At 38.1% G+C, this 13946-nt stretch overlaps 1 protein-coding gene across 1 annotated transcript in view; it reads right to left on the bottom strand.

Annotated features, from left to right (window-relative positions):
* Positions 1-13946, bottom strand: part of Cntn3 (contactin 3) — a 296693-nt gene that overhangs the window by 29417 nt on the left and 253330 nt on the right. The window contains exons 13-18 of the mRNA XM_027428982.2: positions 9611-9728; positions 8676-8834; positions 8424-8573; positions 6913-6983; positions 4579-4813; positions 1879-1994 (exon numbers count right to left, since the gene is read on the bottom strand). Coding sequence (XP_027284783.1) covers positions 1879-1994; positions 4579-4813; positions 6913-6983; positions 8424-8573; positions 8676-8834; positions 9611-9728 — 849 coding nt within the window. The remainder of the gene's footprint in view (positions 1-1878; positions 1995-4578; positions 4814-6912; positions 6984-8423; positions 8574-8675; positions 8835-9610; positions 9729-13946) is intronic.

The raw sequence follows: 13946 nt of genomic DNA, 5'->3' as shown, positions 1-13946 counted from the left end.
CTGGGCCATAGCCTATATCATGAGCATCACTGCCCTGGTGCCTGTCCTTTTTCTAAATCACTTGTTAATATTTATTTAAATCAAGCCTTGTTTGGTTACAAGGGATGGAAACACTCAGAGCTGTTCAAACACAAAGAGGCTTTAATGAGAAGAGGGGCAAAGTGGAAAAGAATCTGAAGGCTGCTTGAGATTCAGGTAGCTATCAAAAGGCTCTTCTATTTGCTCTTTCTAAAGTTCTATAAGCTCTTGCTTACTTTATCCTTTAGGGTAACACAGGGTTGTATCTGTTCCCTCTCACCATATCAGCTCTGAGTGGCATGCCTGGAGTGTTAGCTTGCAAATATGAAGTAAGTTGTGAATCTGACACTGTACCTCAGTGGGTATATTGTCTATTCTGCTTACTTAAGTATGTCACATAAGAACCCCACTGATTGTGATAGACATTTTATAGATCACTTGTTGAGGATCAAGTGACCACCCTGGGACACAAACCTGTGGTTGGACTGAAAAGTAGAAGGGGAAACTGCTGTGTGGAGTTCACATGTCCACCACACAAGCCTGTCCAAGATGCCTGGGTGTTCAAAGAAGTAGTGTGCTTGTTGTTTTGTTTTGTTGTCAACTTGACTGAAGCTAGAGTTGTCAGAGAAAAGGAACTTCAATTGAGAAAATACCTCTACCAGATTGCCATAGGCAAGTCTGTAGGTCATTTTCTCTAATAATGATTGACAGGGGAGGGTCAAAACCACTGTGGGAGATGCCATCCCTTCTTTAGGTGGTTGTGAATTATGTAAGAAAGCAAGCTGACCAAGCAATGAGAAGCAAGCCAGTAAGTGGCATTCTTCCATGGCTTATGGTTTAGTTACTGCTTCCTGGTTCCTGTCCTGACTTCCATCAGTGATGGAGTATGGACAGAGAGTTATAAGGTGAAATGAACACTTTCTTCCATAAGTTGCTTTGGGACCTAGTGTTTTATCACAGCAATAGAAATCCTAAGTAAGACAGGGAGGTTCCTAAGAAAATAGATGTGGGTGAAGCTGAAATCGTAACTATCATCCCAATAATTTTGTTGTTAAATAAATCTTAATATTGGTTTTATCGTTTTTCTGGTTCTTAGCTCCACTGCTCTTTACCAAATATTAGATCGTTTTATGATTCAGCACCATGTGTGACAAAGCTCTCCTAGGCCATCCTGATGTCCCCTTTCTCCAATGGATCCCCTTTAGTGATGCCTACAACATTCATTCTCAGTGGGGAGTGTTTAGACTGCTTCCATGTTTATTTATTTTCCCTTTAATTTCCTGGTTAAGCTTTTCTATCCTTGTGTACCCTATCCAAGTGGCATGGCCTTTTTTACTCGAACATTTGTTGTCTTGCTGACTTATTTTGACTTTCATTTTATTTGGTCTTAAGATAGCCTCTCTTTAAATATTTCTTTTTATTTCAACAAATACAGAGATCACTGAAAGTGAGAGTTATATCCCAGACAGCTAACTATGCTGGAGACTAGAAGAGTATCACAATGTAACAAAAACACCAAGGGGGGGGGAGAAAAAAAAGAACACCAAGGAAATAGGCAAAAAACCCAGGGAATATGTTTTTAAGATGACATATACTTGGTACTGTACTTCTATCTCATTCTTATTATTTTAGAGAGTCCACATAGAAGATTTGGATTACATGAATTTCCTTCATATTTATTTTATGAGTCTTCTCCACCCAACTGGTTATTTTCATCTACCTGGCTGAGTTAAATAATTAGATGGAACAATGTGCCTTCCACTAAAGAAATAATTTGTCTAAGATGTTGATGTTAAGATGAATTTCAAATGAAACACAATGTAGTGACATGCAAACAAGTATTAATTCTAAAGCATTTACCTCATAGCCAAGTAAATGTCCATTGCTCAACTTCCAGGGAATTGTGTTCCACGAAACTTCAATTTCTGAGGAAGACAGGCTTTGGGCAGAGATGCGGGATGGGGCTACTGTAGGTTCTATTCAGAAACAGAAATTGGAATACAATGATAATGTTTGCCATTAAATTGAAAAATCTTCTGAAATCCTAAATTAAAAAAATTCAATTTAAGTTTTTGAGACAGTATTGGCATATGGTCCTAGGTGTCTGGCATTTTTCATGTAGTCTATGCTAGCCTAAAACTCTCAAAAATCATCCCACCTTTATTCCAGGGGACTGCAATTATAGGAATGTACCATTATATGAGGTAAAAAAAATCTTTAAAAAGCAATAATAAAAATGTTGATCAGGTGAAGAGCTTATAGTATTCTGTAAAAACATTTAAAACCATTTGACATATTCTAAAAATATAGATCCTATTCTTCTGCTTAGGAAAGGATGACTTCATAGTCAATAGATTTTCATTGCCTAATTGCCTTAGCAACCTATATTTCACCCCTAGCAGTTATTTCTTAGTGTCTTCCTTTCCTCAATCTGCCCTTTTGTTCTCTCCATCCTGTCTTTGTTTCCCTCTGCTTCATCCCACACCAGGAACTTCTGTACCTACAAATGCTACTGACATTTTATCATGTCACACAAAGGCCAAGGTCAAGTCAATGTCAATGACTCATAAGCACTGAGTGAGTGTCAATTTTAGTCTAGGTACAAAGGAAGCAGAGATTTAAATGGGATAGATGGCAAATGCTGTCCACAGAGTGAGCAGACTTGTCCATGTTGTCACACAGAAAATCCTCTTTGTAACAAATAGTCCAGGGTTTTATGGGATTCACAGAGATTGGCTTTTCTCAGAATACTGGTTCTTAGCCTCTTCCACATCTATTTCTGCAATAAATGGTTCTGACCGTAAGCCATGGCTACATGAGGCTGAAATAGAATCGGGGTTTAAGGATGGACACAGTGGCTCACTATCCAGAGACTCCCAGGATTGGGAAGAGACACAGCAGTGCTTAGAACCAACCAATTCAGTTCTGGCAGTCTAGAGCACCAGATCATTTTTCTGAGCTCCTTGGAATGTGGTTCTTTGTGAAGCTCACTAATTAGATTTTACTTTGACTCACTGAGGTGCTGTAACATATTTCTAGCATGTACCATTTTGCAAATGGTACAGTAACAGTGACAGCAGAAGGGAAGTAAGCAAGACAAGAATGTGCAGAAAGCTGTGAATGTCTTTTCCTTTCACCACCAATACTCAGGTGTTAGGTGCATGGGAGGAAGTATCTGAAGACTTCCTTGTTCATCACTTCCTAATCATGGTCTTCCCTTATAAGTCTGGCAGTTTCTGGAAAATGAGTCTGCTATAAACATTAGGATCTTTCTTTTGAAAAGATATTTACAACAATTTTTATCCCCCCCATTAATACAAAATGAAAATATAAGACTATAGGTGGGGAATCTTAGTGAAACTGACAATAGTTATTATTGGAATTACTAACTTTGAATCATGTTTTATAATTTCTTACCAGATCTGAGAGGTGGGGTAGACAACATGAGCTATGATAGCTCATAAGTCCAGAATGGTTAAGGTCAAAGTTTCCTGGGTGAAATTGGTTTTTCGTTTTACTAAATATATTTTAGCAAATTCATTTACATCTTTCATCAATCTTCCATTTTCTCATTTCTAAATGGAAACTAGTAATTGAACCTATCCTTCAATCTTTACCTGACAATTCAAAATGACAATGCCTGGTAGATGTTGAGTACTTTATACAAAGTGGTATGGATAGAACTTGATAACAGGGCTAACATTCAGTTATCAATACCTCAAAGGGCAAGTTTACTTGATTCTCCTAACTTCATTATCATTTTTTCAAGAGGGCTTGAAAGAAAATATTATGCCTCAATTTCTGGAAGAAAGCCAGAATGACTGTGCACGTTCTGAGTGAAGTATGCAAGTGTTGACAACAGTTAGGGTCATCCTTCAAAGATATATACTCTATACCTCTTAAATGTCAAACTCCTGCTTCTTATTATCTGCTATGTTTCTGTCCTTTGCTGAGGCCATAGGAAATATTGTTTATAGCTCTGTGCCAGGGTAGCTTTAAGTGTTGCTTAATTTTTTCATTCATTTATTTAGTTCATAAATAAAGTCATGCACAATTATGATACAGAATACAGTATGTTCACAATGGCATGGCTAAATTAAACCAATTAACATTTTATATCACATATATTCATCATTTTTGTTTTGAGAACACTTAAAGTATACTATCTCACAACTTTTAAAATATAGCATATTGTTACCAACCATATTTATCATGCTCTCAGTAGACCTCAAGACTTCAGAGAGTCCATGCCTCTTGTCCAACTGCAGTTTTATATCCTTAAACCAATCATTTCCCCATTGTTAAAAGTCCCACATTAAAGCCTAATAGCCACAATTCTGCTCTCTGTTCCCATAAGTTCATCATTTCTAGGTTAATTTTTACAGCAAGAAGAAAAATGAACTTTGTGAGGTGACAATATCCTATGGTTCACAATATATATATATATATATATATATATATATATATATATATATTCACAAAGAATGTTCAGAACATTTTTTTAAGCAATACATTGATTAGATTGGAACTAAAGTGTGTGTATTTTCCAATTTTTCATACCTTCCTCCGCAGAGAACACTGTTGTCACTGGGCTAAATGGCCCTTCACCTTTGTTATTGTAAACACCCACTTTAACTTCATATGGTGAAAAAGGCACAATGCTTTCATTCCTAAAGACGTATCTTGGGTTATCTGGGGATGTCACCACTGTTTGGATCCAGGTGGTAACCCCAAGTGGGCGGAAAGCCACCACATATCCAAAACCTCCACCATTCTGTAGTTCTTCAGGGACTGGCTACAAAGAAAAGACATATTAAATTATCCACACTTACAAGGCCAGGGCAAAAAATGATTGAGACATCATTTGTGGACTTGAACATCATTAAGTAATGATCTATATGGAATTAATCAGATGTATTTTCAAAATGAGAAAATCACCCATGAGACTGTCAGATGAGCTGTTTTTAAACAGACATATGCCCTTCATTCATAGGCATCCAGATAATGAACTTGCCTTTTCCTTGCTTATTCAGATATCAGAATATCACATGGTCCAAATTTGAGTTTCTAATAACTTAAACTTTCATTCAAGAACACCTGTTATTTTAAGACAAATAAAAGCAATCAAATACCTAACTGTTAATTTTATAGAAAAGTTCATACCTGGATATTATGACTTAGTACAAAAAAATTAAAGAGTAAGAGGAGGTGAATACAATCACTAAATTCAAAGCTGTGTGTGATTAAGTAAAAATTCTCTTATATTCCACCCCTGAATGTTGACTATTTATTAATCAACATCTGCCAATTACACAGAGAATTTAGTCTGATTGACTTTTAAATGTTAACTTCATTGTTATCATATTTCCTAATTGTGACATAAACTAATGCTAAGAGAGTAGCTAGGAAGAAGTTAGACACACAACCACACCATGGTCTGTGTGATATCTGTGGGGCACACCGGGCTGCAGAGAAAATTATGAGTGAACAAGAGTCAACTGTTAGGGCCTGATTCTCAGTACTGCATTTAAGAATCCCCTTGCCTTCCTATTTTCACTGATACCAAATTGTAAGTATGGAATGAAAATATTATGTGCAAATGAGAGGAAAAGTGGTCAGCACATAATGCAGCTGGGTCAGGAACAGTACTGAAGGCATCAGTGCTACTAGGACCAATACCACCACTACTAGCTCTGGACCGGCTCCAGGAGTGTCTCAGTTACAAGCACCACTACAATCACCACCATCAACACCAAAATTAGCAGCACAACTCCCTGAGGGCATTCCACCAACATCAGCAGCAGCATTGTCATAGGTGCTGGGAATGCTAGTTCCACAGGTATCATCACCAGGGTTGGTACCACAAGAATCACTACTAACATCACCACCCAGAATACTACTACCAGAAGTACCATTACTGGGACCACTAATTTAATCAGCATTGCCACTGGGAGAACTGATATCCCTAGCACTATATCACAACCTCTACTACCATCAGTGCTGTTATAGTGCCACTAGCACCACTACCAGCCCAGAAATACCAATGCTGTCTGTGTTACCAGTAACCGAATCAATGTGACCAACATCATTGCAAGAGCTACCAGAAGCATCATCACTAGTACCTAGCACAATTGTCAGCATGGCCAGCAGGACCATCAGAAATACTATTATTGCCATCATCAATATCATCACCAGCACCATCAGCACTATCACCACAGCTACCACCAGTACAACCAGTGCTATGGACATTACCAGAACCAATAACACCAACAGCACTGCCACTATCAACATCAGCACCAGTATCACCAAAATCGCTAAAATCTATAGGACCACCAGTCTCAACAATATCACTAATACTATGACTGTCACAGACACTATGAATGATCAGCACACTCTGAACCATCAGTGCCATTCCCAGCATCAGTGGCATCACTGCGTTCTTGTACAGTTACTAGCACCAGACCCAACAATACCTCAAACACTAGCACCATTAGTGCCATCAGCAGCAGCAACAGTAACCCTAAGATCAACAGCTCCATTCTGTTGAAAGTGCAAACATTATTACTACCACTAGCACAAGAACACCAAAATTAGCAACAGCACTCATCTCTTCACCATCAGCATTACTTAGCAGTACTACTGCTGACATTAATACCAACAGAAAGAATGTTACCCACACCAACACCAATACCAGCATCAGTGCTACAAGTATTTACACATTACCACTACTAGCAAAAGCACCACTGTTACCACCATGACCGTCTCTGCCATGACCACCACCACTACCGCAACCACCATCACCACCATCAACATCAGTAGAACACACCACAAGAGGTTTTGATAACTGGATGCAAAGCAATACCCTACTTTGAAAGATGTTGTTCAAACACTTACATCCCAGGTTATTACTAGTTCAGATCGGCTTCCACCTCCTCCGCTGACCTCAGAAGGTGCCACTTCTGGAGCTGTGTGAGTCAGAGACACAGAAACAAAACCCCATTTTTATACAGTAATATTTGAAAGGAGACACATTTACACATTCAAGATATCATCAAGAGTTTTATCCTTGACATACTGTAAACCATTATACACATGCACATGTATATGTACATTTCTATATCTCATTAGTAAGATCATCAAACTTATTTATATTCACATGTGTTTATGAAACATTTTGGCAAAGTCATCAGATTATTTTATTTACATGAAATCATAAATGATTCAGAAATCCCTGAACATTAAGCAAAATTATAACCCAAGTGAAGGCTACTCTGCCACTAAGGTAACAGAAAAAAAATGAGGAAAAGTGATTTCCCAAGATTGACAGGGAATCAGTTTATCATGGACCCTTCTAGACTGAGAAGGAAGTCTCATCATGGCACAGGCTCTTGGTAAGAGTGACACAGACTGGAACTCTCTAGTCCTGCTAGGAAGTTTACTTGATAAAACTCACATATGTATCAACTTTCTCACTCATGCTGAGAGAATTTTGGTTTGTGAATCCTAAGATAAAAGTAGAATATAAATTTCGCTGGGGGGGGCTTTGTAATATGCCCTGCTGTGTTATCTGGATGCATGTTGAAGGACCCTAAATACACATTGTATGAACAAATGAAGATGACAGTCAGAACACATGCTTCCAGTTTCCCACATTACCTGGAACAAACATGGGGTACACTGTTCTGAGGAAAAGAGCAAACATATTACATCCACCTTCAGCTTAGTGCTTAAAGTGATACATTTGCTTTATCTCATGACTCCTTTTAATTAATATTGCTGATTCTGGAAAGGGAAGTCTTAATGTCCCCTGGAGTGCTACTCTAAAGGAATGGTAGGTTTATCTGCTAACTTAGAGTTTTAGTGGAAGCATATTTTTAGAATTATGAAGGTATCTTTGTGACCTATGCTCATACTTGCCTCATATAAATTCTTAAAGTGATGCTTTCTTAATCCTAACACTTACAGAATCATAACACACTACTCATCAGTTGCCTGTGTGCATTTGGAGTGTTGTGGCACACTGACTTTTCTCAGCAGCATAGCTCCCAGTGGTAATATCAGACCAATTTGTCAGTGCTTCTTATAAATGAAAACAATGTTCCCCCTGCTAATGGGTAACTATGGCAGATAGTAATTATAATCATAAGTGACAAAAACATATTCACTCAACACACACTAATGATCATCTGGTACTGATGAACTCTTAAAATGCCACACAGCATCAGAATCACTTACATGTTTCTTTTGATAAATGCCATGTGGCAAAGTCTGCTATTAGAAAGGTCATATCATTGTGACAATGGGTTATTAAGACAGATCTCTTGGTGGCTGGGAGACCAAAGCAAATGGAAATATACACCTAGGTAATTCTATTAACCCATTACTAAGAAAACAAAAGCACTGACCTGCCTCTTCAGTCCTTACTTTTTCTGAGGGTAAACTGGGTTCTCCGCCTCCGATTTTGTTACTGGCTACTACCCGAAATTCATATTCCACCCATGGGTTTAACTCCACAACAGTAGCTGTACGTGTCTTGCCATCAATGACTTCAGGAACTATAAAGGAACAGTTCAGAAGGTAAGAGCCTGCCTGTGCCAATGCCCAATTGGTTTGCATTTTTCCAAGTTGCTGCCCTCTGTTTTGCCCATCTACTTTACCTGTTGTAACAGTTTGCCAGCCCACGGAGAAAGGTGTCCTAGCCTGTACTGCATAGGATATAACTGGGCTGTGACTGTCTGTACCTTCTGTCCAAGAGAGTTGAGCTGTTGTGTCTGTAATTTCATCTACCTTCACATTTTCTGGTGGTCCAGGTGAACCTAAAGGAGACAAGAATGCAAAAGCATCCCATAAAAGTCATCCTCTCCTACCAAAGTGAAGAGGCTCACATCATCACTCTAATACCTCCAACTGATACCACTTTCAAAAGCACTTAAGGGAAGAGGCCATTTAACTGGCAATAAAACTACCACTTTTTCCACATTTCCATTGTTAGCTTCAAGATCTGGATAGGAAGCCATGATTCATAATACCATGTATTCAACAATATCCCAGTATGTTTCTAAATTCAGCATCTTCTGTACCTTTCCAAATTCAGCATCCTTTGTTTGGGGTGGGATGCCCTTCTGTGAAACACAGCGTGGCTTGCTACCTGAATATGTTTTCTTATTCTGTGATATGCTTTGGACATTTCTTTTTCAGCCTAGCAGTGAAACAGTACCCTGGATGGTAACCCAGGTTGGTAAATTTTCTCACTGCTCTGGATAATACCTATTCTTTTGGAAGCAGGCATGCATGTACCACACACATTCTCTTCCCTATTAAATACATTTGCTGAAATGCTCACAAACTGATTGGCTTGGCAGAAGCTGTGCAATGCCAATTACAACAAGAATTATTTGAAAGGCACAGTTGAGGTTGTCATTTCTTTGAATTAACACATTCTTACTGTCACATCTTCTGGCTTATGGGTGTCAGGGATAACCTCGATAGTATGCCTTGCATTTTTGTATGCTATCTCACCATGGCTTTCCTCTAGTGAGAAATGCTTATAGAAAGCAATAAGTTTGGCAACATAGGTAGTGTTACTGCTTACCTCTCACTATGAGCTCAGCTGCCGAAGAAACACTGTCCACCCCGGTCTGCACCATACATACATACTTCCCACTGTGTTTCAGTTGAATGTTTCTGATCATTAAATCACCAGATGAACTCTGTTGGGGAAACAGGTAATGAAACATTATTATATTTAAAAACACAAAGGATCTTAAAGGCAAGGCAATCCATGGTTAGAGAAAACAATGTGGTTTTCAGGAGACTGAAATCAGAGGATGCCTGGAAACTAAGACAAGTCCAAAACCATGCATGATGGAATACAAATTTCTATATGCATATAAAACATTTCTCTGGGTATTTATGGCTTCAAAAAGAAACGAGGGCAGAGATTATAGTCTCAGATTCTATTTACTTCCAACAGGCAACACTTCTTTTTATATCCACTGCTTAGCACCAGCTCAGTTCTCTCTGGTTGCAACCTCACTGCAATTATCTGCCTGAGAAGAGGAGGAAGCATTTGGGTACCTAGTGGGAGATAAATACAGCATGGCAGGGGGGATTACCACTGCTGAAACATTTTCCTCTTTTCTCAACACATTGGAGCTTAAAAGACTAAAGTCATCTAATTCCTAAAAAAAGCTACAGAATTTAGAGCAAGGAAATATGAACCCTCTCCAAAAAAATGAAATTAGAGCACTTTAAACCCCATAAATAATAGCTATGCAGAAGACATTTGGTGGCATCCCCTGATACCAATTAAAGGAACAAATGTGTATCTAAATGCTCAACTTTAAAGGGTCCTCATTTAAAGAGACTATAAATTCACATTCATAAAATGACTAACTGCAGGTCAGTTTCCCACATTAGTGAAAATATAGACTGAAATAAGAGCATCTGGGAAGAGAAGCCCTTTGAACATGATCTTCACTTCACATCCAACCTCAGAGAAGAAGAGGCAGTGCTTATCGCGGTAATTAAAAGCAGTTTTACTTGTGCATGTGCCTAGAATGCGTGGCAAGAGGGACTGAACTGTTCTAATTTTAGATAGTTCCCTAAAATCCTGTTCAGGCTAATATCTTCCATATTGCTCTCCATCCTGAGGGTTGCTAATGGGCTGTGTATTCTCCACTGGTTGGGCCGTATGGCTTTACATGGAATTTCTAGGGTACTAGGAGAAGCGGCTGTGAGGTGATTGATGGCTATAATTAAATGATAATCCAGAAAGTGTTCAGTTTGCACATTTCTACTTTCCAGGAGTTGAGCTTTTTTTTTTTTCTCCTTTCCCTCCTCCCTTTCTTTCTCCTCAGGGTTATTTAGAAATGTTTCACCAGGAGATAACTATCCCTGCTTGCTGACCTTTCCAAACTCTGGTTTTATGTGCTCTGCATACTCCAAGGAGGGTGCTTATCATTTCCATAGAAATCTCCTCTATTTCTTGAAGCCCTGTGACTAGTAAATGCCACCAAGGCACTGGGTGAGGCCTTTATTCTTCTCTGTTCTTTCTTCCTTATTTTAAAACAGTTAGGCTAGAGAGAATTTAGTTGGACTTTTCTTATCGGCTGTGTTATCTGGATCACCTTTTGGGTGGTCTGACTGTTTTTGGCTGTAGAAAGAGTAAAGAAGAGATTGGGATCTTGGTGTTGGGAACCTGGACTTCAGATGACTTTTGGTACTGAAAACTAGAGAAAAAGAAATAGCTAATCTTGAGCATAAAACAAAACTGAACAACAACAAAAATATTTTCCCTCAAGAAACGCAGCCAGGTTCACCTGAAGAGGATATATAATAAAAAAAAATCAAATCATGTTTTTAACAATTCCTTTATTTTTAGTTTATGTATGTTTGAGCCTTTGGTGTAGTTATATGTAAGTGCACATCATGTATTGTCCATGTGGGCCATAAAAGGGTACTGGATCTGGAACTGGAGTTATACAAGGTTGTGAGCTGCCACATGGGTGCTGCTGAAAACTGAATTGGGCTGCCTTGCAAGAACACCAAGTTCTTTAGCTCCTGAGCCATCACTCCAGTCCCTAAAACTATTAATCATGTTCTTGAGAATAGAACCAAAGATGCAACTAAGATGTGTAGACAATGGGAGCCATTGATTGTTTTTCTCCTGGTCAACATAGAACACACAGAGGAATATATAACTGCCAAAGAAAATTTTGCAAAAGTTAAGAGGGAGCCTCATCTTAGTTTCATCTATTTCAATAAAGTCTATTTGTACTGTTTCTTGTAGGGGAAGCTGTAGCCAGCCCCTAAGAAGGCGTGGCTACAGCTTCCCCTACAGTTTCTTTTTCCAGGGCTTTGTCTCCCACAAGTGTGTTGCTATTGAGCAGATCTCCAGAAATAAGTGACATTCTCCTTAACAAAGCCATACACAATTCTTCTTCCTTCAGGCGTCTAAGAACAGATTCCTGTGTAACACAGTCTCAGCTGAATGGACATTACTCAAGAAACAGTCACAAGGTAGGACCATGTGGAACAAGCTGTGTTTATGAATTAGAATGTACGGTACAGGTGAAATAAAATCATATAGCCACATATCACTTACAGACAAATACAAATGAAAGAGACACTTTCAAGACCTATCACAAATAAGGAATTACAGCTATTGCTTTGGGGACAAGAAATCTTCACAGCTCCTTCTTGAGTCACTTGAAATATCAACTAATGCAGGGTTATATGTACAGTCCATTTCCCATTAATTCTGTTCCTTATTCTATGGCCCAAGAAATGCATGTGTGTATTCACCAAAGGAAATGCATAGGGAAAACAAAGATATATAGTGTTGTAGATGACTTACTTAATGAAATAACACCTGGTCATAAATAAATAAATAGATTCATGTGGTTGAATCTAAGAAACATAAAAGTTAGATACAAGATGTAACTTTTATCACATGAGAGATCTAGATAATGGTTACCTTTGTGGTACAACTGCCTTTTGCTTTTGTTGTTAAATTTTCTGGCACGAGGAGTAGAATGTGGGGCCTCATGTGTGCTCAGCATGAACTTCCCCACAAAACTGTATCCATAATTGGTTAGTTTGTTTATTTATAAACAAGATCCTCATACATCTCACAGACTGGCCTGGAATTTGTAATCCTTCTAGCTCAGCTTCTGAAACAGCTGAGAGTGTAGGCCCCTTCTACCAGTGTCAGTAAAAAGTAGAATGAAGGATTATGGGAAAAATCTGCATGAATACCATGTTCTGTTGCTTGAGTTCAGTACTGGTTATAGGAGAGAGTTTATTTGTGGCAGGTAATTGGATTTCACACTTTGGAAGAGAAATAATGGCTGTCAAAAGATAATTAAGATTATGTACAATTATACTTCTAAGTGCTTGGCATTCGGTGAAACCATAAGCCAATGTATTCACATAATAAGACTGTAGTTCCTAACTCAAATTTCCTCATAAGATGTGATACTTAACAAGCAAAATTCAGATTATGGTACTATTCACATGTCCTAAGATTTCTTATTAAGATGTAATTACTTCCAGATATGCCAAAATTGCAAAAGAAATTCAGTAAGGAAGACGTACATATATCAAAGTGAGCCTCCTTTCTTCTATCAGTTGGACTCCCTTAGAGAACATAGTTATTGGTTTACTGTGATGGAAGGAATCATATATGAATGTCCAGAAAATCCTAAGTAAATTAGTCAAAATTCAACGAGGTCAAACTTCATAGACTATTTTTAAGTATATTTATCAAACACTGTACAATATCAGAATATATTTAGATCCATATTGGTTATTTTCCAGGGAATGCATGTTCAACTGGTAGTGTGTAAGCAGCTTGCAGCACAGTCCAGCAGTGAATGCAACTCAACACAAACTCACAAATTTAAGCCATTACAAAATTGTTTATGCTTTTTTGTAACTTGATCATGTGTTTCTTAAGAGTATACTACAAATGACTATTAATTATGTTTCAATCCTGCTGGGCGTTTGTGGCTCACACCTTTAATCCCAGCACTCGGGAGGCAGAGGCAAGCAGATATCTGTGAGTTCAAGGCCAGTCTGGTCTTCAGAGCGAGTGCCAGGATAGGCTCTAAAGCTACACAGAGAAACCCTGTCTCGAAAAACCAAAAAATTATGTTTTAATCCATCGGTGTAGACTATAGATTTTTTAATATTATTTAGCAGACAGGTTACTATTCTTTTTTTTTCTTCCATTCATTTATTTAGCTCATAAATAAAGTCATGCACAATTATGATACACAATACAATATGTTCACAATGGCATGGCTAAATTAAACCAATTAACATGTTGTATCACACATATTCATCATTTTTGTTTTGAGAACACTTATAGTATACTATCTCACAACTTTTAAAATATAGCATATTGTTATCAACCATATTTATCA

Source organism: Cricetulus griseus, chromosome 8, assembly GCF_003668045.3.
Source record: "Cricetulus griseus strain 17A/GY chromosome 8, alternate assembly CriGri-PICRH-1.0, whole genome shotgun sequence".
In the NCBI taxonomy this organism is placed as follows: domain Eukaryota; kingdom Metazoa; phylum Chordata; class Mammalia; order Rodentia; family Cricetidae; genus Cricetulus; species Cricetulus griseus.
The sequence above is the reverse complement of the archived record's forward strand: the minus strand, read 5'-3'. Positions and strand labels throughout refer to the sequence as shown.